This window comes from Ammospiza caudacuta, chromosome 12, assembly GCF_027887145.1.
Source record: "Ammospiza caudacuta isolate bAmmCau1 chromosome 12, bAmmCau1.pri, whole genome shotgun sequence".
Classification (NCBI taxonomy): Eukaryota; Metazoa; Chordata; class Aves; order Passeriformes; family Passerellidae; genus Ammospiza; species Ammospiza caudacuta.
Genome location: NC_080604.1, coordinates 1,977,133 through 2,003,042, shown reverse-complemented (window position 1 = coordinate 2,003,042; position 25,910 = coordinate 1,977,133). Strand labels below are relative to the sequence as shown.

At 47.3% G+C, this 25,910-nt stretch overlaps 1 protein-coding gene across 4 annotated transcripts in view; it reads right to left on the bottom strand.

Annotated features, from left to right (window-relative positions):
- Positions 1-5,328: 5,328 nt before the first annotated feature.
- Positions 5,329-25,910, bottom strand: part of LOC131563233 (uncharacterized) — a 210,459-nt gene continuing 189,877 nt past the window's right edge. Inside the window, exons 1-2 of one of the 4 annotated variants that reach the window (XM_058813178.1) lie at positions 12,697-12,933; positions 5,329-9,855 (exon numbers count right to left, since the gene is read on the bottom strand). In XM_058813178.1, the coding sequence (XP_058669161.1) occupies positions 7,715-9,352 (1,638 nt within the window). In that variant the 5' untranslated portion in view covers positions 9,353-9,855; positions 12,697-12,933 and the 3' untranslated portion in view covers positions 5,329-7,714. Of the gene's footprint in view, positions 11,393-12,696; positions 12,934-25,910 lie in introns of those variants that run through there. The other 3 variants (XM_058813179.1, XM_058813180.1, XM_058813176.1) reach the window with 3 other exon arrangements.

Below are 25,910 nucleotides of genomic sequence, written 5' to 3'. Positions count from 1 at the left end.
TCTCTTTGCCTTGGGACCCCTTCCCCATCCCAAGGGCACATGGCCAGGCCCTGTCAGGACCCAGTGGAGCCTTGCTCTCCCCCTCTGCCCTTTCCCCACCATGGGCACCCCGTGCAGCTGCTCCCAGGTTTCGGGACGTGTCTCCCACGGAGGGAGCCCAGCAGGACAGCTCAGTACCCGAGTGCCCTGAGCCTGCTCGGGACAATTCCTCTGGGCTGTGCCCGTCTTGTCTGGGCTGTGCCCACAGTGCCAAGCAGCAGAGAGGGCAGCTCAAGCCGCAGCAGGGCTCAGGCCCAGAGGCACAGCAATTACCTCCTGTGGCTGTGCCTGGCATGGCCTGCCTTCCTGCAGCAGAGGCTGTCAGAGAGCCACTGCTTCCTCCGGGAAATGCACAGCCTTCCTTCTGCACAGCCTCTCCATCTGCTTCTGGAGAAAGGATGAGGTACAGCTGGATTAGGTAGTGCTGTTCCCCTTTGAGGATGGGGAATCTTCAAGAGGCAATGCTTGTCAAAGACATGGTGAAAAATGGTTAGGAAATCCCTATAAAATTTTTGTTTAGGCCAGGGCCCTCTGTACTCCAAACAGCTGCCCCTTCTGATTTGCCTGGAGATGGGAAATTGCAGGGGATCTGCGGTGCATTGTGCAGTTTGGGCTGCCTGCCAGCTGATGCCTCAATCAATCCTGCAGTGGCCGGGGAGAAGCTGCAGCCAGGCCAGGCTGGCAAACAGCCCTGCAGGGCGTGGAAGCAGCAGCGGGGCAGCGAGGCTGCCATGGATCCCTTCCCGCTGTGCCGGGCACGGCGTGTCCAGATGTGCAGCCAGAGCCCCCGGCTGCTGAGCCCCAGGACAAGGCTGAGGGAAATGCACCCACCTTGTCCTGCCTGCTGCATTTCCTTTGTCCTTTGCCTCATGTGTTCATATGACTCATGGGCTTTCTTCTGTCCTGCAGCTTTGTTCTTTCCTTTTAGAGGACATTAGAAAAACATGTTTCCTCCTCCCATTAATGGATCCCACAGAAGCAGGGCTCAGCCTGTGGGGTCAGCAGGGACACACTACTCACCCCTGCGATGGGAGGCAGGCTCCTGTGTAGGAATGAGGGAAGGATCAGGAAGAGTCCTCCCTGCAGACTCATCTGTAACACAAAGGCCACAGAATGTTCTGCCATCTCTGCTCAGCTGCACGGGCACCACTGAGCCGCAGGAGCAGTGAGGGGATCGCGCAGGGCGAGGGCACACACGCGCATGGCTCTGTCCTGGCACCTGCAGCGATGCCCCCCTGGCCGAGCTTTGGGCTCTGAGCTGGCAGCTCTCCCAGGGGAAAGGCCTTGACCTACCCTCACCATCTCCCAGAGGCTCAGTCGTGGACGTGGCTTGGGAAGCCGCACCACCTTCACCAACAGGTTCAGCTGCAAAGAAAGGCAGGACAGAACAGCTCCCGTGGCACTGCAGGAGATCCTCAGGCTGCAGGAAAGGCTCAGCCCCGGGGCACAGCCCTGGGCCCAGCACCTTCCCTCTCTGCTTTTCTCTGTGACTGCACAGCCCGCACGAAAGGACACAGTGGCATTGCACATGGGAGGAGGATGGACGGCTACATGCTCCTTCCTCCCACTGACACTCATCGTGTGGGATCACTCAGGGCTCCAGAAAGGAGCAGGGCAAGGTTTTCAGAACCCTTCTGCCCTGACTTAACCTCTAACGGAAATGGCAGAGGAACGAGCTCTTGCCACTTGGATTCTGATTAATATGTCACTAGAAAGGGAAATTCAGAACTTACCTCCTGCATTCTTCAAGACATTCGAAATATCATTCAACAACAATTCCAAATAATCAAAGCTGCGATCCAAATCTAGAAGGGAGCAAAGACCAGACCCATTTCCATGATGCACTGGCATCCCCTTCTCCCTCCGGGAACTGGGCACTGCAAGGGGGTCAGGAAAGTCCGTGGGGGCCAGATGTCAGTGGACAAGGCCAAAGCTGCACAGGGACCTGGGGAGCTCTGGGCAGGCTCCTGGTCACTCTGCACCCTCTTTGCCGGCACTGTGACACATGCCTGGAGAGGAAACAGGGCCAGCCCCAGGGCCCTGGGGGCTCTCTCCCTCCCCCAGAGGAAACCCTCCCTGAAGGCCTGGGGAAAACCATCCCCAGCGCTTCCCGGGGAGCAGGGAGCGCTGTCCCGGGAAAGGGGAGCCAGGCTGCCGGCTCACCTGCTCGCCGCGCTTGCAGCGGAGCAGCCTGGGCAGCCCTGGCAGGCAGGGCCACGGCCAGGAGGAGCAGGAGGAAGAGGTGCAGAGCAAGGGCCATGCTGCCTTGCCCTCTGCCAGTCCCGCAGCTCTTGCTGCCACCGCTGTCCTGACACCGCTGTCCCAATGTCAGCACCACTGCTGCCAGCGCCGCTGCTGCTGCCACAACAGTTGTGCTCAAGCACTGACTGCTCTCTCCTTGTGCTGCTGTGCAACCACCGGGTCTGGGACATCTGTGACCTCAGAGCCTGCTGTGACCACAGCCTGCTGTGACCCCTGAGCCTGCTGTGACCTCATGGCCTCAGCTGTACCCCTAGACTGTGCCCCCATCTGTACCAATGGGCTGCCCTGATTGTAAATGTTTTGCTTCATCAAAGGGCCATTGCTCAGCAAAACTTTTTGTTTTTCCAGCTTCCATTGCTGGTCGGTCAGGCTGTGTCTCTGAAAATGCTCTTGATTGTTGCAGTTTGAATTTATTTTATTGATTCCTGTTTAAGTGGTTCATGGTTTACCCGTGGGTTTTACCCTCCCTCAAAGCTGTCCCTCATGCCATTCCCCGCCCCTTGTTCCAGCTCTTTCCCTGCCTGCCACGGCACCCCAACCCCTTGCTTCCCGAAGGTGCCTTTGGGCCAATCTCTGACTGCAACAGCCCTTTGGAATTCCCCTATTCTGGAGCCCCCGTGGGCCCATGTGAGCCATCCTCTCCACCCTCCTACCGCAATGGGCCCCAGACACTTGACTAATCCCCTCACTGCTCCCCTGAGGATTCCCTATCGGTCAGCTGTTTGTATGCACCCCCTGACTTGTATCTGTATAAACCCCCTTGCACAATAAATCTAGGGGCTTTTTATCCTATTTCTTTCACCTGGAATAAACTCTTCCTTGCGGAACCTCAGAGGGCCTCCTCCTTTCTCCTCTGCCTGCTCCCTGTCGTGGCTGGTGTCTGGCACAGTAGAGCAAGTGGCTCTAAAGGTTCTGCCTCTGGGAAATCCCTATCCTGAGGCAGTTCCCTACTCCTGCGGTGGTGCCGGAGTTCTGAGAGTTAGCCCGGGTTCCAACTGTCTAGTCACTAACCCCCCTGTCCTGGTTTAGGGCAAATTTGTTAAAGAATCTGCAAAGGAGGGCCCCTCCAGAAAGCAAATCCCACACGGCCCCTCCCCCCCAACCGGTTTGGGAAAAAATTCCTCAGACAGAGGTGGAAAGAACCTGTTTATTTCAGGCACAGCACCCCCCAGCACACAAAATGAACAATACCCGATGACACCGCTCTGGGAAAGATGACAAAATCAGAAAGTCTCTTTCAGGGGTGGTTGCTCTGTTCTCAGTCCCTCCGGCACTGGGGCAGCTGCTGCAGGCAAAAACGGTGCAAATCCTCGGTGTTCCCAGGTCCCAGTCCGGAGCAGGTTTGAGATGGTCGAAGAAAAGGAGAGGAGAAACAGTCCAGGAAGGCATTTGGACTGTTTAGCTAGAGCTAGCTAATAAGCAGAGGCCAAAGCAGAGCAGAAGTGAGAGCAGAAAAGAGAGCAAGCAAAGCAACAAGCTGAAAGCAAGAAGTGAAAACAGCCCTAAGTACTGCCCCTCTCTGTGTCCGTGATAAGAGAAACCCAAACAAAACTTCCACTCTTCAGAGCCAGTCTTAAAGGCACCGAACAGATGAATGGGGATACAAGCATCATAACGTCACCCCAGGACATTCCACCCCTTATCCCCAAATCATCAACGTACTACAACACATCATGCATTATTCATACAAAATTTCCATCTGTTCCCCCAAAATGTACAAGCAATACCCATCATGCCTTCATCACATCCCCACACTGGACCACTGAATCCAGGCCCTATATTACAGAGCTGCAGGATTCCCCCTTTTCACTTTAGTCACTTAAAGCTCCATCTATCACTTGCTCAGACCTTCAACACTTACACATTTCCTTCTCCATCTTCCACTTGCCCAGACCTTCAACACTTACACATTTGCTTCTATCTCATGTCTGTATGGTTTAATGTACAGACGATGGCAGTAACATTCAATGAACAGCGATATTGCACATCATTCTTACCCCACAATCAGATCTCCTTGAGGTACACATCGTGTTGTTCCATCTCTTTGCATTATCCACCACGTGCAACCTGGTCCCTGAGCAAAGACAACCCCACGAATGTGTTTGTCTGTACTCGAGGCAGAGTTGATCCACACAGTCTTCCCTAACAAACCTCTGATATGTACCACTAGACTGGGCAGGACCTGCTCAGTTGGTGGAACCTCGGGTGTTAACTAACCAGGCGGCCTTTGCTAAGTGTTGCTCCCAGTGTTTGAAAGATCCCCCACCCAAAGCTTTCAACTGGGTTTTTAGTAGTCCATTGTACCTCTCCACTTTGCCTGCAGCTGGTGCATGGTAGGGAATATGGTACACCCACTCAATGCCATGTTCCCTAGCCCAGGTGTTGATAAGGCTGTTCTTGAAATGAGTCCCATTGTCTGGCTCAGTCCTCTCAGGGGTACCATGTCTCCACAGGACTTGCTTTTCAAGGCCCACGATGGTGTTCCGGGCTGTAGCATGAGACCCGGGGTAGGTTTCCAACCATCCAGTGGTGGCTTCCACCATGGTCAGCACGTAGCGTTTGCCCTGGCGTGTCTGGGGCAGTGCGATGGAGTCAATCTGCCAGGCCTCCCCATACTTGTACTTGGACCACCACCCACCGTACCACAGGGGCTTCACTCGCTTGGCCTGCTTGATGGCAGCACGCGTCTCACAGTCATGGATACCCTGAGAAATACTGTCCATGGTTCGATCCACCCCTCGGTCTTGTGCCCACCTATAGGTGGCATCTCTGCCCTGGTGGCCTGAGGCATCATGGGCCCATCTAGCTAGGAATAACTCTCCCTTATGCTCCCAATCTAGGTCTATTTTGGACACCCCTATCTTTGCAGCCTGCTCATTGTTTTGGTGCTCCTCATTGGCCCTACTCTTGGGTACGTGGGCATCTACATGGCAGACTTTCACAGGTAGCCTCCCTACCCTGGTAGCAATGTCTTTCCACTCATCAGCAGCCCAAATTGGTTTCCCTCTACGTTGCCAGTGATGCCGAATTTTGCCCCAAAAGGCGAAGAATAACTGGTTAAGAGACTCAGCCTAAGTCAGATAAGCAGGAGGTATTTTATTGCGACGCGTCGGAGAAATCACAAAATGGATTTCTGAGTCTCCCGTAACAAAAGCAGGCTTTTATACAGTTTTGAATATAGGATTACATCAGATCATATGCATAATCGTGAATATTCATAGGGGCGTGTTGTAGGCGGAGCATGGGCGGGGACACCTCTCTTGAGGATCATCTTGGTTGTCGTTCCGGTTGCCTTCATCATGGGCTGGGGTCTCCTGATGGGTCTTCCTCTTTAAACTTTTGAACTTCTTTCCTAATTTGGTCAATTCCCGGTGTACTTGGCTTGGTCTCTATGGCTTGGCAAAGTTCTTAGGGTCAGTTTGACATTGTTGGCTCTGAACATGCTTAGCCCATCAGTTCCCTACTCCTATCTCTCTTTTCTGTCATTGTGTTTCATGCTTTAGCTGATTTATTGCTTTATGTGTTTCCTAATGCTATGCTTTCTTCAAATGCCTCACATTCTATGATTTAACTCATTATTTCTTGAAGGCTATCTGTTTTGGGGTTTCATTCCCCCCTTTTTCTTATAACTTACGAATTCTTTCGTCAAATTTTAATCTTATAGGGCGTTGACATGCTCGTACCATAGCCCATCTTGCTGTGAATCAAAACAGAATGATCAGAGAGACTCATGCAACACATTCTCATGCAACACATTTTTCAAACTCTTCACAATCATGGCCTGGCGCTAAAGCGAAAGTCTATAGCTGCTCTATTCGGCATGATTAACACTTTGCACACCTGTAATTAATAAGCCTAAAACTTCTGTCGTTTTATTTGGCCCATCTTTGGCCTAACATTTCATTTGTTTAGCTCACTAGCTATAATACAACTGCAGCAATGAAATGCATCTCGTGTAGCTTTCACTTTTTTTTTTTCCTTCTTTCTTTTGAGTTTTGCTGTTCCCCACTTTCCTACCTTCAGTCTCTGAAGGTTCTCGATGCACTGACCCAATGCTTGGTCAGGATCTCCCTCAAAGGGCCCTACCACAGATGTTTGGGTCAGTGGGACTTGTTGTCTACACCGGGCAGCCACAATGTGAGAATTTCTCTTTATTTCTAGTCCTTTTAGTTCGTGAATCAAACGCCACCTCACAAAAGCAGTAATTATCTGTTCTGCACTCTCATACAAATTAAGTCCCTCTCTTCCTGGCAAACTTGTAAATTTACTTAACGCTCTAATCTAGCTATGTTCTCTTGCTCATTGGCCATGACACCTCTAACACCAAATTTGCCACACAAGTGCCTGATCATACCAGTAAGTATACCCACACCTAGCACACTTTAGAGCAACTCAAGCACAGCAAAACAAATTACTACAAGCACAACAGGTTGTACTATTCAGTGGTTTGGATTCATCAAATTGCGTGGTAAGAACCCAGTTTATCTAATCTTGTGGTGGGTTTGTTAGGGCTCTGGCAGCTGGTTCACTATATTGCGCGAGAAGCTGGAGGTCTTGCTGTACATTAAAGAAAAGCTTTCTCAGCAGTCGTCGTCCTTCATCTCTTGCTGTTATTCTATTCCACTACCCGACATCTCAGATACGTAAGGCTTTACCTATTTAGCAGGTATCTAGAGAGTCCCTCGAGAACTCAATGATCAGAGTTGTAAAGGTTTGAGGTGGAGTCAGAATTATAATGTCTGCTCCTCTTGTTTGTTCTCTGGAGCTTTCTTGACTCGTGGAGTGGATCTACGTGGTTTGCTCTTTGATCTGAACCGCAGTGAAGGTAGTCAGCAGCACTTGGAAAGCTTCCTCCCACTTCTCTTGTAGGGGTTCTCTTAAAAGATTCTTAACATACCCAATCACCGGGATTAAACTGATGCAATTTGCAATCAGGTTGTTTGGGTTGGTGCTCTATCATCACAGTAGCATTTTTATCAAACTGTTTCTCCACCGTAATTACATAATCGTAAATGTATTGATTACCGATTTGGTCTATGGCGTCCCCATTTACAACTTGCATAGCATAAGGTCTACCATACAAAATTTCAAATGGGCTTAACCTTTCTCTTGATCTCGGTTTGACTCTCAACCTCAGCAGAGCAAAATTTTGGCAATTTGCTGTTTGATAAGATGATTCATCTTTTCTACTTGCTCACTGGCCTGTGGACGGTAAGGCGTGTGTAATTGCTATTTGATTTGTAATGCTTTACTTATTGCTCTCACTACTTTTGCACAGAAATGTGTACCCCTATCCGAAGAAATGCTCTTCGGTACCCCAAACCGTGGAATAATTTCATTCAACAGTACTTTAGTTACCTCTCTTTCCTTATTTGTCCTACAAGGGAATGCTTCAGGCCACCCAGAAAATGTATCAGTTAATACCAACAAATACCGAAACCCCCCTTTTTCTTGGGAGTTCAGAAAAATCAATTTGCCATACTTCACCTGGGAATTTACCTCGATTTATGGCCCCTTGGTGTACCTTGGTTCTCGTATTTGGGTTGTTTTTCAGACACCACTCGCACTGGGACGTAACGTGTTTTACAGTAGTAAATAATTTTGGTCCTGCTATCTTGGTTTGCAAATATTGGTAAAGCGGATCTAGATTCCAGTGGGCCTTCTCATGTTCTGCTTTTACAAACTGCCACATCACATTTCCTGGTACTACTAACTGTCTTGTTTCCAATTGACCCCAACTATTTATTAGGGCCACTATTTCAACTTCCCTAGTTCTTGTGGCAGCCAATTTAGCTTCTGTATCTGCCTTCCTGTTCCCTATTTCTGGAACAGTGTCACCTTTCAGATGTCCCTTACAATGCATTATGGCCACTTGTGCTGGGAGTTGCACCGCCTCTAGCAATCGCAGAACCTCCTCTGCATGTTTGACTGTTTTTCCTTGTGTAGTCAACAGTCCTCTTTCTTTCCAGATGGCCCCATGAGCATGTACAACGGAAAAAGCATATTTAGAGTCTGTCCATATATTAATTTGCATGTTTTCCGCCAATTCCAGGGCTCGAGTCAGAGCTATCAGTTCTGCCTTTTGGGCTGAAGTCCCTGCAGGCAAGGGGTTCGACTCAATTACCCTTTCTGTAGTAGTGACTGCATAGCCAGCCATTCTTACTCCTCGCTTCACGAAGCTGCTGCCATCCGAGAACCAGTTGTCCGCATCTTCGAGCAGCTCTTCTTTGAGATCTGGGCGACTGGAGTAGACGGCTTCAATTGTTTCCAGGCAGTCGTGTTCGATGGGTTCTGCTGGGGCTCTCCCTTCTAGAAATGAAGCTGGGTTCACAATGTTAGTTACCTGAATGGTTACATCATCTGATTCAGCCAGGATGGCCTGGTATTTTAGGAATCTGGAAGGCGACAACCAATGGTTGCCTTTCTGTTCCAGCACAGCCGACACAGTGTGAGATACTAACACAGTCACCTTTTGGCCCAACGTGAGCTTCCTGGCCTCCTCTATGTTAATTATCACTGCGGCCACTGTCCTCAGACAGCCTGGCCATCCTTTACTTACTTCATCCAATCGCTTGGAGAAGTAGGCCACAGCCCTCTTGTGTGGTCCCAACTGCTGTGCTAAGACTCCTAGGGCCATCCCTTGTCGTTCATGGGAGAACAGCCAGAATGGTTTTAATACATCTGGGAGACCTAAGGCCGGTGCTCTCATTAGCTCCAGCTTCAACTTCCTGAAGGCCCCTTCTGCCTCGGGAGTGCAAACTAGAACATCCTTAGTTTCCTTCAACAAATCATACAGTGGTTTAGCGAGTATTCCATACTGGTAGATCCATAGCCGACACCAACCTGTCATCCCCAGAAAGGCGCGCAGATCTCTCACCGTCTCTGGTTTAGACATCTGGCAGATGGCCTCTTTCCTAGCTGCTCCCAGGGATCGCTGTCCTCTGGAGACTTCGTATCCCAGGTACACCACTTCTTTTGCACCAGCTGTGCTTTCTGTTGAGAGACTCGATATCCACTTAAACCCAGGAAATTTAACAAGGAAATAGTCCATTCAATGCATTCTTCTTCTGTCACTGTTGCTATTAGGAGGTCGTCTACATACACTGCAGAAGAGTGCCATCTCCCAGCGGCCTTTCTCACTGTTCTAAGGCAAAAATCTTTTGACTCTCGGGAGCTAAGGGAAGGCAGAAGAATGCGTCTTTCAAATTTAATACGGTGAACCAGGCCAAGTTGTCCTTCAGTCTAGTTAAAAGCGTGTATGGATTAGCGACTATCGGATGTAATGTCTTGGTTATTTCCTTTACTGCTCTCAGATCCTGAACTAGTCTATAAGCTCCATTAGGTTTCTTTACTGGCAGGATCGGTGTATTAAAATCCGATTCGCATTCTATCAATGACCTCAGTTCCAAAAACCTTTTGATTATGGGCTCAATCCCCTTCCTTTCTTCTATCCTCAGAGGGTATTGTTTTCTTACCACTGGTCTTGCCCCAATCGGTGCTGCTTGTTTTGATTTCAGGGGGAATTGTGGAAGGGGCTAGCAGCGGGCCTGTTAGCTAAAGGAAGAAGAAGTAAGAAGAAGAGGCTGATAAGGAGCTTTCTCCAAGGCCTTGGCAGCTTTCCCAGAAGCTTTGGCAGCTTTCCTGGAAGTTTTGGCAGCTTTCCCAGAAGCTCTGGTAGCATGCCAGGTAACTCCCTTGGCATCTGAACTTTCTTCACCAAGTTCCCCATCAGAGCCCCCTTCTACCTCAGCCCCCCCCCCCCCCGTCTGGTATCAGCCCCGACTCTTCGTCCGCATCTTACTCAGTTTCTCTCTCTATTCTCCATTCCTTTAAAGCTTCAAAGAGCGAGTTCCAGGTTACTGCTAAATCAACAGCTGTTTTATCTCCCGCTCGAGCAGTAGCCCAGACTAACGGGTGAGTCTTGCTCAGGATTTGCTCGAAATTGTGATTCTCAGGTTAAGGTTCTACACAGCTGATTGTTAGGCTTAGAACTAGCTGTAATCAGTCGTTCCTCATTTACTTGAAATTCTAATTTGTCTTTGTTGAATTTTATTATGGCTCCCAAGTTCTCCAATAGGTCTCTTCCCAATAAGGACTTTGGTGAATTTGGTAAATATAAGAACTGATGAATTCCCATTTGTTTCCCAATATTGTATTTAATGGGTTTTAAAAAGTAAGGCTTTTCTGGTTGGCCTGTTGCTCTCACAAATTGTACAAATTCATCACTTTTAGGTACCAATTCCTGATTTAAAACCGAAAAAGTTGCTCCCGTATTAATCAAAAGTACTGTTTGAACTGTGCTTTAACCCACTAAGTTAATTGATCTACTATAATTAACAAATATTTCCACCAACCTACTTTAAGCAAGTCTACAAAATCAACTTGGACCTTTTGAAATAGCCGTTAGGCTGTTTTGCATCCTCCAGGGGGAGGGCTTTTAAACACCTTTTTATTTACCATTTAACAGGTGAGACACCCCTGGGTAATTTGCTTTTTAATTTCAAATATCCTCATACACTCAAAGACATTTTAAAAAGTGGTCACAAAAGGCTCTTGTTTCCCAGTATGTCCGTCTATACAAGTTATCTAAAATCAAATGTGCCACTGGTTTTGGCATCATAATTCTATCATCAGGAAAAATTCACTTTTCTTCCTTAAATGTTGCTCCTAATTTCCTTATAGCTGCCAATTTTACTAGCGGAAGGGAAAGAGTCTCCTGCTGAATTTCTATTTTTTTTTTTTTTTTGTAAGGTCATGATTTCAGTATCTCCCTTTCTTAAGGTCGCTCTTTTTGCTTCTTTACCAGCCAAATTATTTCTCTGACTCTAATATCCCTCTCCCTCTGGTGTTTTTTTTTTTATATGAACTATCGCTTTTTTTTTTTTTTTTTTTTTAATTATCAAACCCCCATATATTAACCCCTTCCTTTGAGTGTTTATAAGTCTCCTTCCAAATTTCTCTAAAAGTATGTACTACACTAAAAACCTACTTTGGAGTCTGTATAAATAGTCCCTTTTTGCCTTTTTAAAATTCACAGGCTTGCTTGGAGTCTGTATAAATAGTCCCTTTTTGCCTTTTTAAAATTCACAGGCTTGCGCTGACCAGGAGGGACTAAGGGGACTAGACTCCTTCACCCTAAACTTTTTCCCACTTCACCTGAATGCCAACTCATGTCATTAATTTCTAGATTATCTTCTTCAGGTAAAGAATGAATTTCAAGTTTTCCTTCACAGGGTTTTATCTGTAAATTTAGGGCTAGTATTAGATCTCTGCCTAACATATTCTCCTCGGCCTCTGGTATCAACAATAAATCATTTACTCCAAATTTGTCATTTGTTTCAATTTTCGCTCCTTTTATTACAGGAACAGGGAAAGCTTCTCCTGTGATTCCGATTACTGAAACTCGCTCACAACTTATCTCACATCTCTGGGGTAATTTTGTCACTGTTGACCGAGAAACTCCTGTATTTACTAAAAAGTACAAATTCTTCACTCTGAGGACCTACTCTTAGCTTTATTATCAAGGGCTCTTCTAGGTGTAATTCGGTCCTCTTCGTTAAAGAAAACTCTTGCCCTCTCTGATTTTCTTGAGAAGTTTTCTCATCTTGCTGTTTCTTTCTGCCATTTTTTTGCAGGTGCCCCTTCTTATGACAATAAAAACAGGTAGGTCCCGCACCCTTCAAAGTGGGGCAAGAATTTTTAAAGTGTTTTTTTTCTTGCCGCGGAAAAAAACGCACAGGTCTTGTGTTCCTAAAAATAGATCCTGAATTCCACTGTTTGTCTTTCCCTGCAAATTTTTCTGTATTCAAAGCTGCCTGCATTTCTTGAACTGCTGCCACCAAAATTCTGGCATCTGCTTTCTGCTTTTTCTCATTTCTACTACATGCATCACAGCAACGTTCCTTAGGCTTTGGACCCTTCTTATCCCTTTCCAGGGCTAGTAGAACAGACACATGAAGACCACCAACTAATAGACCAGACAGACACATGAAAACCACCAACTAACAGACCTCTCTCCCATTCTCAGAAAGCAATCTTAGTTCTTGACCCTTAATTCACAGTATTATAACATTAAACACAATGTTAAAAAGTTTCCCACACAATAAAAACAAACTAAAGATACCAAGATAAACAAATACTCCTTCTAGCAGCAGGACTTTAACCTGCGTTTCTATTACCGGGACTCTCACCCAGTAGCAGGACTTTAACCTGCGTTTCTATTACCAGGACTCTAACCCAGTAGCAGGACTTTAACCTGCGTTTCTATTACCATGCCTCTAACCCAGCTGGGATTCTTTACTGGGGCGTCCCCCAGCTTTCCCTTCGGGCGGTCACGTCTGACCCCCGTTTCCCAACAAAGCGCTTTATCCCAAAACCAATAAACAATTCAAATACCTCTTAATTGGAGCAGGAGATGCAGGGAACCCTTCGTCCACCGAAAGCGCCGGTCCGGGGGGGAAGTCTCTTCTGACAAAAAATTCGTCAGGGGCGCCCAGAGAATCCCGACCCCGGACTCGGCCCGGGAGGACCTCTCAAGGCCCGGATCTCCTGTCTGGGCCCATCTGGGTCGCCAGAACATGATGCTGAATTTTGCCCCAAAAGGCGAAGAATAACTGCTTAAGAGACTCAGCCTAAGTCAGATAAGCAGGAGGTATTTTATTGCGACGCGTCGGAGAAATCACAAAATGGATTTCTGAGTCTCCCGTAACAAAAGCAGGCTTTTATACAGTTTTGAATATAGGATTACATCAGATCATATGCATAATCGTGAATATTCATAGGGGGCGTGTTGTAGGCGGAGCGTGGGCGGGGACACCTCTCTTGAGGATCATCTCGGTGGTCGTTCCGGTTGCCTTCATCATGGGCTGGGGTCTCCTGATGGGTCTTCCTCTTTAAACTTTTGAACTTCTTTCCTAATTTGGTCAATTCCCGGTGTACTTGGCTTGGTCTCTATGGCTTGGCAAAGTTCTTAGGGTCAGTTTGACATTGTTGGCTCTGAACATGCTTAGCCCATCAGTTCCCTACTCCTATCTCTCTTTTCTGTCATTGTGTTTCATGCTTTAGCTGATTTATTGCTTTATGTGTTTCCTAATGCTATGCTTTCTTCAAATGCCTCACATTCTATGATTTAACTCATTATTTCTTGAAGGCTATCTGTTTTGGGGTTTCATCAGTTAGCCTTTTTCCACCTCTCCAGCCATCCCCACAGAGCATTGGCTACCATCCATGAATCAGTGTAGAGGTAGAGCTTTGGCCACTTCTCTCTCTCAGCAATGTCTAGGGCCAGCTGAACATCTTTGAGTTCAGCGAGATGGCTTGATCCACCTTCTCCTTTGGTAGCTTGTGCAACCTGTTGTGTGGGGCTCCATACGACTGCTTTCCACTTCCGGTTCATCCCTACGATGCAACAGGAACCGTCAGTGAAAAGAGCTTAGCGTGTTTCCTCTGGGGACACTTGGTTATAGGGAGAAGCCTCTTCAGCACGTGTCACTGGTTCTTGCTCCTCTTCATCTGTGACACCAAAATTCTCACCTTCGGGGCAATTTGTAATTACCTCCAAAATCCCAGGGCGATTCAGTTTACCTATACGGGCGCACTGAGTGATGAGAGCAATCCACTTGCTCCATGTAGCACTGGCGACATGGTGAGTGGACGGAAACTTGCCTTTGAGCACCCACCCCAGCACTGGTAGTCAGGGTGCCAGGAGGAGTTGTGCTTCAGTGCCTATTACCTCCGAGGCAGCCTGGACTCCTTCATAGGCAGCCAAGATTTCCTTCTCTGTTGGAGTGTAGTTGGCTTCAGACTCTCTGTAGCTTCGACTCCAAAATCCCAGTGGTCGACCCCGAGTCTCCACAGACACCTTCTTCCAAAGGCTCCAGGACAAGCCATGGTTCCCGGCTGCAGAGTAGAGCATGTTCTTTACCTCTGGTCCTGTCCTGACTGGGCCAAGGGCTACTGCATGAGCAATCTCCTGCTTGATCTGTGCAAAGGCTTGTTGCTGCTCAGGGCCCCACTGGAAATTGTTCTTCTTGCGGGTGACTCGCGATCTGACTGTACTCAGGAATATGCATCCTCCAAAACGCTATTGCACCCAGGAAAGCTTGTGTCTCTTTCTTATTGGTGGGTGGAGACATTGCTGTGATCTTGTTGACGACATCTGTAGGAATCTGACGCCGTCCATCTTGCCACTTCACTCCCAGGAATTGAATCTCATGAGCTGGTCCCTTTACTTTGCTCTTTTTAATGGCGAAACCAGCTCCCAGGAGGATCTGGATGATTTTCTCCCCTTTCTCAAACACTTCCGCAGCTGTGTTCCCCCACACAGTGATGTCATCAATATATTGCAGGTGTTCTGGAGCCTCACCCTTTTCCAGTGCAGCCTGGATAAGTCCATGGCAGATGGTGGGGCTGTGCTTACACCCCTGGGGCAGTCGCTTCCAGGTGTACTGCACTCCCCTCCATGTGAAGGCAAACTGAGGCCTGCATTCTGCTGCCAGAGGAATGGAGAAAAATGCACTGGCAATGTCTACAGTGGCGTACCACCTTGCTGCCTGGGACTCCAGCTCATACTGGAGCTCTAATATGTCTGGCACGGCAGCACTCAGTGGTGGAGTCACTTCATTCAATGCACGGTAGTCCACAGTCAATCTCCATTCTCCTTCAGATTTTCGCACAGGCCAAATGGGGCTGTTGAAGGGTGACTGGGTCTTGCTGACCACCCCTTGGCTCTCCAGCTCAGGGATCATTTTGTGGATGGGGATCACAGCATCTCGAGTGGTCCTATACTGTTGTCGATGCACTATGGAAGTGGCAATTGGCACTCGTTGCTCTTCTCCCGTCAGGCATCCTACTGCAGATGGATTCTCAGACAACCCAGGCAAGGTGTTCAATTGCTGGATGCCCTCTGTCTCTACAGCAGCTATTCCAAATGCCCATCTGAGTCCCTCTGGGTCTTTGAAGTACCCATTAGAAGGTAGTCTATGCCCAAAATACACGGGGCCTCTGGGCAAGTCACAATAGGATGCTTCTTCCACTCATTTCCCGTTAGGCTCACATCAGCTTCCACCAAAGTGAAATCCTGGGATCCCCCTGGCACACCAGCAATAGAAACAGACTCTGTCCCCACATGTCTTGATGGGATTAATGTGCATGACGCACCAGTATCAACCAAAGCTTTGTAATCCTGTAGTTCCCGTGTGCCAGGCCAACAAATCCACACAGACCAGAAAACACGATTTTCTCTGGCCTCTACCTGGCTAGAGGCAGGGCCCCTCTAAGCCTGGTTATCCTTCTTTCCCTGGGCGTATGTTTTGGATGTTCCTTCGAGGGGATCAGACATGTCATCATCATCATACCTGGCCGTTCGGCTACAGGCAACTGGAGCTGCTTTCCTTCTGGTGGCTTCCTTCAGTTCACGCACCCATCGTGCCATAACAGCGGTACGTTTCCTATCCCACCTTCTCATGTTTTGCTCACAATCACGCAGGTAAAACCACAGCTCAACTCGTGGGGTGTACCTTCTCTCACCATCTGGGAAACGTCTGCCTTGGATACCAGAACCTCGGATCTGTACTGCTGAAATTTGGAGAAAGTCTTCTTTAATCTCCTCTCTAAGCTTCTTATGATTCTCCTCTATCTTATCCTCTAAGTTCTGCAGACGTGTTTCTACCGCTGCGATTCTGGCATGTGTCGGGCCATGCACAGCATCTGCATATGCTTGGAGCTTCCTTGCCATTTCAAGCACAGTCTCACCCCTCTCATCCCTCTTCATGATGGCTAAGGCAGAAGCATATTCATGTGGCCCAAGTCGTACAAGTTTTCGCCACATCGCAGACGTGCATGGTACTAAGTCTGGGTCCCTAGTTGTTACATCATCTGAGAAGATAATCTCTGCCACTGCCATTTCTCTCAGGTGTTGGATCCCTTGCTCTATGGTCTTCCACTGAGTTTGCTGCATATAGAGATCGTCTGCGCACAGGTATCTTTCTGCTACACTTCTGTCGTGGGGTGACAGCCTTTATCCCAATATCGTGGGTGTTGTATGGAGTCCCACTCGACGGGTTGCAGAGGCTACTGAAGGAGAGGGTGAATCCAGTCAATTTGCTGAAATCAAAGCTGTTCAACTGGCCCTAGGTATTGCAGAGAGAGAGAAGTGGCCAAAGCTCTATTTGTATGCCGATTCTTGGATGGTAGCCAACGCTCTATGGGGATGGCTGAAGAGATGGAAAGAGGCCAACTGGCAGCGCAGAGGAAAACCAATTTGGGCTGCGCAAGAGTGGAAAGATATCGCTACTTGGTTAGAGAAGTTACCTGTGAAGGTTCGCCATGTAGATGCCCGTGTCCCCAGAAGTAGAGCTAATGAAGAGCAGCAAAACAACCAGCAAGTACATAAGACTGCAAAGATAGGGGAGTTGAAGATAGATCTCGACTGGGAGCATAAGGTAGAGTTATTCTTAGCACGATGGGCCCATGATGCCTCAGGCCAGCAGGGCAGAGATGCCATCTATAAGTGGGCACGAGACCGAGGGGCGGATCTAACCATGGACAGTATCTCTCAGGTTATTCGTGACTGTGAGACGTGCGCTGCCATTAAGCAGGCCAAGCGGGTGAAGCCCCTCTGGTATGGGGGGCAGTGATCTAAGTACAAATACGGGGAGGCCTGGCAGATTGATTACATCACACTGCCTCAAACCCGCCAAGGCAAGCGCTATGTACTAACCATGGTAGAAGCCACCACGGGATGGTTGGAAACCTACCCTGTGTCTCATGCTACAGCCCGTAACACTATCGTGGGCCTTGAAAAGCAGGTCCTTTGGAGGCACGGTACTCCCGAGAGAATTGAGTTGGATAATGGAACTCATTTTAAAAACAATGTCATTAATACTTGGGCTAGGGAACATGGCATCGAGTGGGTATACCATATCCCCTATCATGCACCAGCTGCAGGGAAAGTGGAAAGGTACAATGGATTGTTAAAAACCACCTTAAAAGCATTGGGTGGGGGGGGGGTCTTTAAAAAACTGGGAGCAGCATTTGGCAAAGGCTACCTGGTTAGTTAACACTCGAGGTTCCACCAACTGAGCGGGTCCTGCTCAGTCTGAGCTCACTAATATAGTAGATGGGGATAAAGCCCCAGTGGCCCATGTCAGAGGTTTGTTGGAAAGACAGTATGGATCAACCCTGCCTCGAGTACAGACAAAACCATCCGTGGGATTGTCTTTGCTCAAGGACCAGGTTATACATGGTGGATAATGCAGAAAGATGGAACAACACGGTGCGTACCTCAGGGAGACCTGATTGTGGGATGAGACTCATATATGAATGTCATTGTTTGTTGAATGTGAGACAGAAGGAAACTGTAAGTATCAAAGGTCTGAGCAAGTAAGATGAGAGGAATGCGTAAGTGTCAAAGGTGTGAGTAAGTGAAATGAAAGTTTTTTATTGTATGTTCACGATATGGGATAAGGGGTGGAGTGTCGTGGGGTGACAGCCTTTATCCCAATATCGTGTGTTGTGTCTGGCAGCTGTGCTTTTTCTCTCTCCCCCCCCCCCGGCCGTCTTGCCGCGGCGGGGCGGGGAGGGAGGAGGGAGTGTGACCGGGGCACTTTCGCTTTTGGCTTCTGGCTGCTTGGCTTGGCTTGCCGCTTGCTTGCTTGCTTCCTTGCCCCTGCCTCGGCCCCTAGCTGATAGGTTTTTTTGCTGCTTTCTGCTTTCTGCGCTGTTTTTTTTTTCTTTTCTTTTGTTCCCTCTTTCTTACCCTCCCCTGAAGATATTGGACAGGCTCCGGACCTGACTTGAGACATCCAGGACCCCCGGAGTCTGAGAGAGAAGCTCAGTGCCCTCTACAACACTGCCTGGTTTCTTTTCTTTTCTTGTGTTGGGGAGTGTTCTTTTGTTACTTGTTAATAAATAGGTTTTGTTTTCCACTTTGCTCCTCCGAGGAATTCCTTCCCGAACCCAGTATTGGGGGAGGGGTGGTTGGAGGTTTGTTTTTTTTGGGGGCTCCCTTTTGGAGATTTCCCCTAATTTGTCCTAAACCAGGACAACTTCTTAGGACCCGTTCCCAGAGGCTGTGAGAGTTAGCCCCCCTCATCATTCCTTGGTCTATGGCAGGATCCTGTGACAGGGATCCCAAATGCCTGGCTTCAGTGCCATCCAGAATTGTAGCCTGGCCTGCAGCGTCCCAGAGACGGAGCAGCCAACTAATTATGGATTCATCAGACCTTCGAGTGTAATCCTTCCGTAGGCCACGAAGGTCCTTCAGGGAATAAGACTCAATATTTGCATCTGATCTTGCACCTGCTGCTTTGACTCCTGATTTTATGTCAGGAGGCGTTGAGGTTCCTTCTCCTTCATCATCATCATCCACTGCTCGATGGGTCTTGTCCGTGCATTTCCCACTTCTAGTGCTGGTAGCAACAGCCATGGGTTTAGATGCTGGCTTTGAGCCTGGAGTGTTAGCTGCAGCCTGAGTCACCGGGATAGTTGCTGATTTATCTCCCTGCCCCCTGCCTCTGTCTGCTGCCCGACAGTATCTAGCAGCGTGCGATAAGCGTATGCCAGGGCCCAGCTCACTGCAATGACCTTCCTCTCCTTAGGCTCATCCTGGTACTTCTCTTTCAGATATTTGCCCACCTCAGCTGGGTTCTGAATTTGTTCATGGGGAAAATCCCAGACTATAGGGTCAGAGAATTCCTTCAGGATTTGGCCCATATCCTCCCATTTCCCACACCACTCAGGATTTTCCACACCGGGGTGTTATCCTGAGTCAGGGGTCTCATCAGCCCGTCTAGAAATCTCAGCCCTCATTCCAGAGAAGCAGCAGGCTGTATAGAGGAAGGTTACCAGACTGAATACCAGAAAGATGGTTTCTTTAACATTGAGGGGAAACTGAACATCCTTCACTAGTGATGCAACAGATTCATAGGAGAAGAAGGAAAGCAGAGGCTGAAAATCCTCATTCCCTGCTGCTCCTCCTGCAACAAACTTGATGCATAACCATAGCCATGAACCATTCATACCTGGAGCAGACCCTAGCATGTTTATAAACTTCTTGCACATCATTGCCACCAAGCCCAGCAGGATAGCTACTCTGGTCACTGCCACTCTTATGTAAAAACTATGTATTAGGGACAATACTAAAGGTATTTCTGGATAAGAAAATAAACCTGGAGACCAGAGAGGTATTAAAATCTCAAAAAACCCTAGGGACATGAAATGCATGCAAACCTTCACCCCAATAGACATTATGAACTCAAAAAGCATGGCTACTATCTGACTTAAATGAACACAGAGTAATAGCAACCAAAATGCAGTCAAAACAGGGTTTTTCCACTCTCTCTCGAGCCCCACGTTGGGCGTCAATATTTTGTCCTGGTTTAGAGCAAATTTGTTAAAGAATCTGCAAAGGAGGGCCCCTCCAGAAAGCAAATCCCACACGGCCCTTCCGCCCAACCGGTTCGGGAAAAAATTCCTCAGACAGAGGTGGAAAGAACCTGTCTATTTACCAGACACAGCACCCCCCAGCACACAAAATGAACAATACCCCATGACACCGCTCTGGGAAAGATGACAAAATCAGAAAGTCTCTTTCGGGGGTGGTTGCTCTGTTCTCAGTCCCTCCGGCACTGGGGCAGCTGCTGCAGGCCAAAACGGTGCAAATCCTCGGTGTTCCCAGGTCCCAGTCCGGAGCAGGTTTGAGATGGTCAAAGAAAAGGAGAGGAGAAACAGTCCAGGAAGGCATTTGGACTGTTTAGCTAGAGCTAGCTAATAAGCAGAGGCCAAAGCAGAGCAGAAGCGAGAGCAGAAAAGAGAGCAAGCAAAGCAGCAAGCTGAAAGCAAGAAGTGAAAACAGCCCTATGTACTGCTCGTCTCTGTGTCCCTGATAAGAGAAACCCAAACAAAACTTCCACTCTTCAAAGCCAGTCTCAAAGGCACAGAACAGATGAATGGGGATACAAGCATCATAACGTCACCCCAGGACATTCCACCCCCGAATGTCCGTGCTTCAGGGCCTGCTCTGGTGCCCTGCCATCTCCCACACCACAATGGGATTCACATACTGCAGCACAGAGTTAGGCTTGTGCAACAGTGAAATGGGTGTGCTCGGCAGCGTTGCTGGAGGTACATCCCTACAGAACTAAAGAAAATGTGTGCGCCAAGCAAGGGCTTCAATAGGCACAGGAATTTTGGAAGGACAAGGTAGCAGAGAACAATGTAAAAATCAGCTGAAAATAAAAGGAGGAAATGCTGAAGGAGTTATTTGTGCACATTTGGAGATTTATTTTTCTTGGGTGCAAAGCAAAATCAAAAGGTCCTAAATGCCCAAAAGATTGGAAATGTGGAACGTCCTCCATAGCAGAGTGTTGGACCTCTGGATCCTTTAAAACAATTTTATGGTGGTGGAACAGTGGCAGCTTGAGCTGGTGCCTCGGGGGGCTCTGAACAAAGAACCCCTGGGCTTTGATACCCTCCCAGGTGAAGTGTGACAGTCTGGGGTACTACTTCTGTGTCCCAGTGCCCGGGCACTGGCTGGCACCACAGGTCCCCATGTGAAATTCAAACTTGTGTTTCGTGTGAGGTACAAACAGGCGCTGTGTGTAGCTGTGAATGCAAAATGTGTGGACACTGACAATGGGAGATCTGTGAATTCTAATAATAACTGAGGAGAATAAAGCATGTAAAAAGGCCTTTGAACCTATCTTTTGTTTGCAATTAACCCTGCTTGATTTAAGAGCATTGGAATTAAGGTGTTAAAGATGTTGCTTTTTGCCTGCGTTTAATTCATAAAGAGTTCTACAATAAAAATCTTCTGAAGTATAATTTTAGAATATAACTTGAATCGTTGAAACTATAGCTCTGGAATATATATAAAGGAAATATGCTTATCTCACGCCTTATTGAAGCAGAGAAAAACAGCTTGAGAAAGGAAGATGAACATCATCTCAAGGATTTATGGTTTCGACCAAAGGGAAGCTGGACATCACTGTTATGAGATTTAGAGTCTCTTCAATTAAAAGGTGGACACACATCTGGGGAGCTGGATCCCACCAGATGGGAGTCGTCTTTCTTCTTTTGGAAACTGGACCACCACCATCTGGGGATACTCCTTTGAGATACATCCTGAGAAATTAAAATCACAATAGTGTATAGAATTGTGATGTAATCATTTGGAATAAAAATTGCTCATGAGTAAAAGATTGGAAATAGAAACTGCGGAAAAAAGGTGATGAGTACCCCTATAAATACCTGTAACCCACAATTATCGGTGTGCAGTTGGAGGGAAAACTTCCCCCACTGTACCCAGCGCTGTATTGCTCATACTTTACCATAATAAATAATAAATTGATTGCTGCTTGATTATTTGCCTAGTCAAGCTTCTTATTCATAACAGATTTGGTGCATTGGCCGGGAATCTCCAAATCCATTGAGGGAGACTCCTGATCTTGGGGAGGCGCCCCACCTTGGAGGCTTCTGCCTCCAGTGGCCTTGAGTGACGGGAGAATCTCTCAGGGAAGAGGAAATCCATAAGGTAAATTATGAGCAAAGAATTTGGAGCTCCCAGAGTAGACTGCAGTAAAATTCACCTGTAATAAACTCGTGCATGAGTTTATTAAACTCTCACCCAGGTGAGAAAAGGAGGCTGTAATTATCGCTTGGTTTGGGGGGATAAGAACGGGTGGGTGTAGGTGTGTAAGAGTGTGAATGGTGTGTGTATGAGACGTGACCTAGTCACGACACGAGTGAGGAGTTCTTCTAACCTCGGTTTCGCTACCCCGCGAGGGGGGCGGCAGGTGAAGGAACAAAGCGTGTGGAAAAGGATTCTCTGTATGTAAAAGGTCGGGGGGGGTGAGATAAGATAATGGTTACGGAGAGGAATTTGTTTTCTTTTCCCGGTAGAGAATCAGAGGCGGGAGGATTTAGAAGGGACTTTTTATTAAGGAAATTCCTGACAAGAAAGGACTAAGGTCTGAACAAGTGAAGTCAAAGCGAGTGAGGGAACACCCGTTTGGTGGAAAAATGGGTCAATGCCAGAGCAAAAACCCAGGAGCTGGTATAAACCAGCAGGAAAATAAAGGTACTGAAAGTACTGGAAAAAGAGGGAGCATTTTGCCGGATATACCCCATGACAAACCCCTTGGGGTAATGTTAAAATTGTAAGATAAATGTGAATCCAGCAGAGGAAAAAAAATAAAGAGAAAATGATACAATATTGTATGGTAGAATGGACTAAGGAAATGATACAACCGGATAATTTATACTGGCCAATGTATGGGTCATCTGAAGGGTGGATCTGTAAAGCCTTGAATGCCTATGTAAATGAAAAGGACCCTATTAACCAAGAAGAAAGCGATTATGCTGCTTTATGGCATGGGTCCTGGCCTACTCCCCTGTATGCATTAAAAACCAAAAAGAAAAGGGATCAGTGGGACCCTTTAGATAACCTTCCCCCCCTTATCTACCACAGCCAGCTGCACTGGCAGAGGTGCCTCATCCAGCACCTAACCCAGCACCCTTTGCACCCATTCCAGCACCCGCTGCACTGCAAGCCCCAGAGGTTCCACGGCTGCTGCCACAAGCCCCGGTGGCTCCACTGCTTCTGCCACAAGCCCCGGTGGCTCCCGTCCCGCTGCCACAAGCCCCGGTGGCTCCACTGCTTCTGCCACAAGCCCCGGTGGCTCCCGTCCCGCTGCCACAAGCCCCGGTGGCTCCGCTCCCCATACTTGATTCACCACCAGCACACAGAATGAGAAGGCAGGAAAGGGCACGAGCAGAAAGCAGTGGGGATAGCAATAAAGAAGGGAAGGGGGGGCAGCTGTACCCATTAAGGAAAGTACCATTAGTAGGAAATCAAGGGACATCAGTCCTTGGGTATGTGCCAGCACCCCTGAACACTGGGGATGTAAGGACTTTTAAAGAAATAAATGGGAAGGTTACTTGAAGATCCTCTGGGGGTGTCTCAAAGGCTAGATCAGTTTCTAAGACCCAGACAGAGATTCAGTCAATTTTACGTAGAGTATACAAATGTATTTGGGATTAGATCCTGATACAGCTGTGGGGAAGCGTTAATCAAAACTCGGTTTGTGGCGAAATCATGGGAGGAAATTAGAAGGGAACTTGGAAAGTTAGACGGCTGGCAGGAGAGAGGTTTGCAAGAATTGTTAAGGGAAGCACAGAGAGAGAGATGAAGAGAAGGTGAAAGCTAAAGCTAAGGTTTTCATGGCTGCAGTAAAAGAGGCTCAGAATGGTAGTGCATCTTCAAGTAATGCTAAAAGCATGAGAAAAATAACAGGTGAGGGTTCTGAAAGACCTACCTGCTTTTACTGTGGTATGGAAGGACATGTTAAAAGGGTTTGCAGGAAGTGAGAGGCAGATCAAAAACTGTTTGTAGAGGAAAATTAAGAGTAGTTCCCCAAGGTGATGAAATCAGCCTTTTAGTAGATACGGCTGCTGAAAGATCAACAAGATTACCAAAAAGATGCAAAATCAGCCGGAAAACAGCTCAAGTAATTAGAGCAAAAGGGGAGGCCTTTAAGGTTCCCATTACTGAACAAGTACTAATTGAAGCAAAAGGACAAGTGGATATTAGGGATCTATTACTAGTTTCAGAAGCAGAATGCAATCTTTTGGGAAGGGACCTGATTATTTCATTAAGAAAAGATAAGGTGAGGACAATTTACACAGACTCAAAATATGCTTTTGGAACTGTGCACACATCTAGATAGAAAGAAGTTTGATAAACACTCAAGGGAAGAAACTGATCCATCAGGAGTTAAAAATCAGAGTGCTTGAAGCCCTGAAAAGACCTAAGAGAATAGCGGTAGTACATGTAAGAGGTCATCAACAAGGGTCAAGCTACGTAGTAAGAAGAAAAAGAGGCAGCTTGTAAACTAAAAAGACTATCCAGCTGAACACTATAGAGGAAATTCAAGAGAAGCTGCCAAAAAGCTATAGTACTCAAGAGGAGGAAGCTATAAAAAAATTAGAAGCTAAGAAAGAGCTGGGAAAATAGATACTCTCAGATAAGAGAGAGATTTTACCTAATGCTTATGCTAGAAGGATTTTAAGCCAGTTGCACCAACATACTCGTCGGGGAACAAGAGCCTTATGTGATCATTTTTTAAAATATTATAGATGTATTGGAATTTTTGAGATAGCAAAACGAATAACACAGGAGTGTTTGACATGTCAAAAAGTTAACAAAAAGGGAATGAGACAAGCTTCAACCGGCGGTAGAAAAATAGCCTACCGACCATTTGAAAGGGTTCAGGTGGATTATACTGAATTACCAAGGGTGGGCAGATGGAAATACTTGTTAATATTAGTAAATCAACTGACCCATTGCGTGGAGGCCTACCCGGCTGCCCCAGCCACGGTGAAGTTTGTAGTTAAAATATTGTTGGAACAAATCATTCCTCGATTTGGGGTTATCAGGGCCATTGATTCTGATCAAGGCTCCCACTTTACTTCCAGCATCATAAAAGGAGTAACAAAAGCCATGGGGATTTCCTGGGAATATCACACCCCTTGGCACCCCCAGAGCTCTGGGAGGGTAGAAAGAATGAACCAAACAATAACACAGCAGTTAACAAAATTAATGATTGAGGCCCAAATGTCATGGGTCAAATGTTTACCTTTAGCATTGCTTAATAGAAGGACACTTCCAAATGCAGATACGGGACTTTCTGCATGTGAGATGCTTTATGGGCTGCCTTATTCCCAGGAAGTACCCCAAACATCAACAGTCATAGCCGATATGACTATTCAAAAGTACATCCAGAAGATGGGACAACGTGTCCTAGAACTAAGGGAGAAAGGCATAATTGCTCAATCAGCCCCTCTCAGATTTAGCAGACATCAAATAAAACCAGGTGACTGGGTGCTGATTAAAAGCTAGAAGGAAGAGAGTTTGTCTCCTAGATGGGAAGGTCCATATTTAACTCTGCTGACCACTGATACAGCTATCTGAACTGCGGAAAAAGGCTGGACCCAGGCGTCGCGGGTCAAAGGCCCAGTGGAACCACCGACAGAGATGGAACCACCGACAGAGACGCCTGCTGAATCCCAGTGGAGAATTGCATCTACCCCCTGAGAACTGAAAATCAAGTTAAAAAGAGACTGATGTATGTCACGAAAACGCTCCTACCTTAAGCTGCAAAACCAATTGTACTCACGAGAGGTAGAATGTACTACTCTAAACTGTAAGTGTTATCCATGGGGTTGTTTTAAGTGTATAGAGTGTGAAGAATTTTGGTATACAAACCTACCAAGGGGACAGATCCCTAATGCTCTCTGCTGTAATTGTATGAAAGAAATAGAGAAAGAAACTGATAAAACTTTGTGGGCTCCAGTAAGGAAAGGATATAGTAAAACAGGAGATAAAGACTGGTGGAGAACCTGGCTACATGGAACAAGAGCAGGAATTGATTTGCAGGAAGTACCAAAAGCCAAATTAGAAAAAGTAGAGTGTGACAAGAGCAATTGGATACCGGACGAATATCAAATTAAAGCAAAAGAAGCCAAGCAGGAAGCCAAGTACCGCTGGAAGAGGGGGAGGCACATACACCAACCCTATTGTAGTCGCACATCCCCTGAACTCAGGGGCCAAT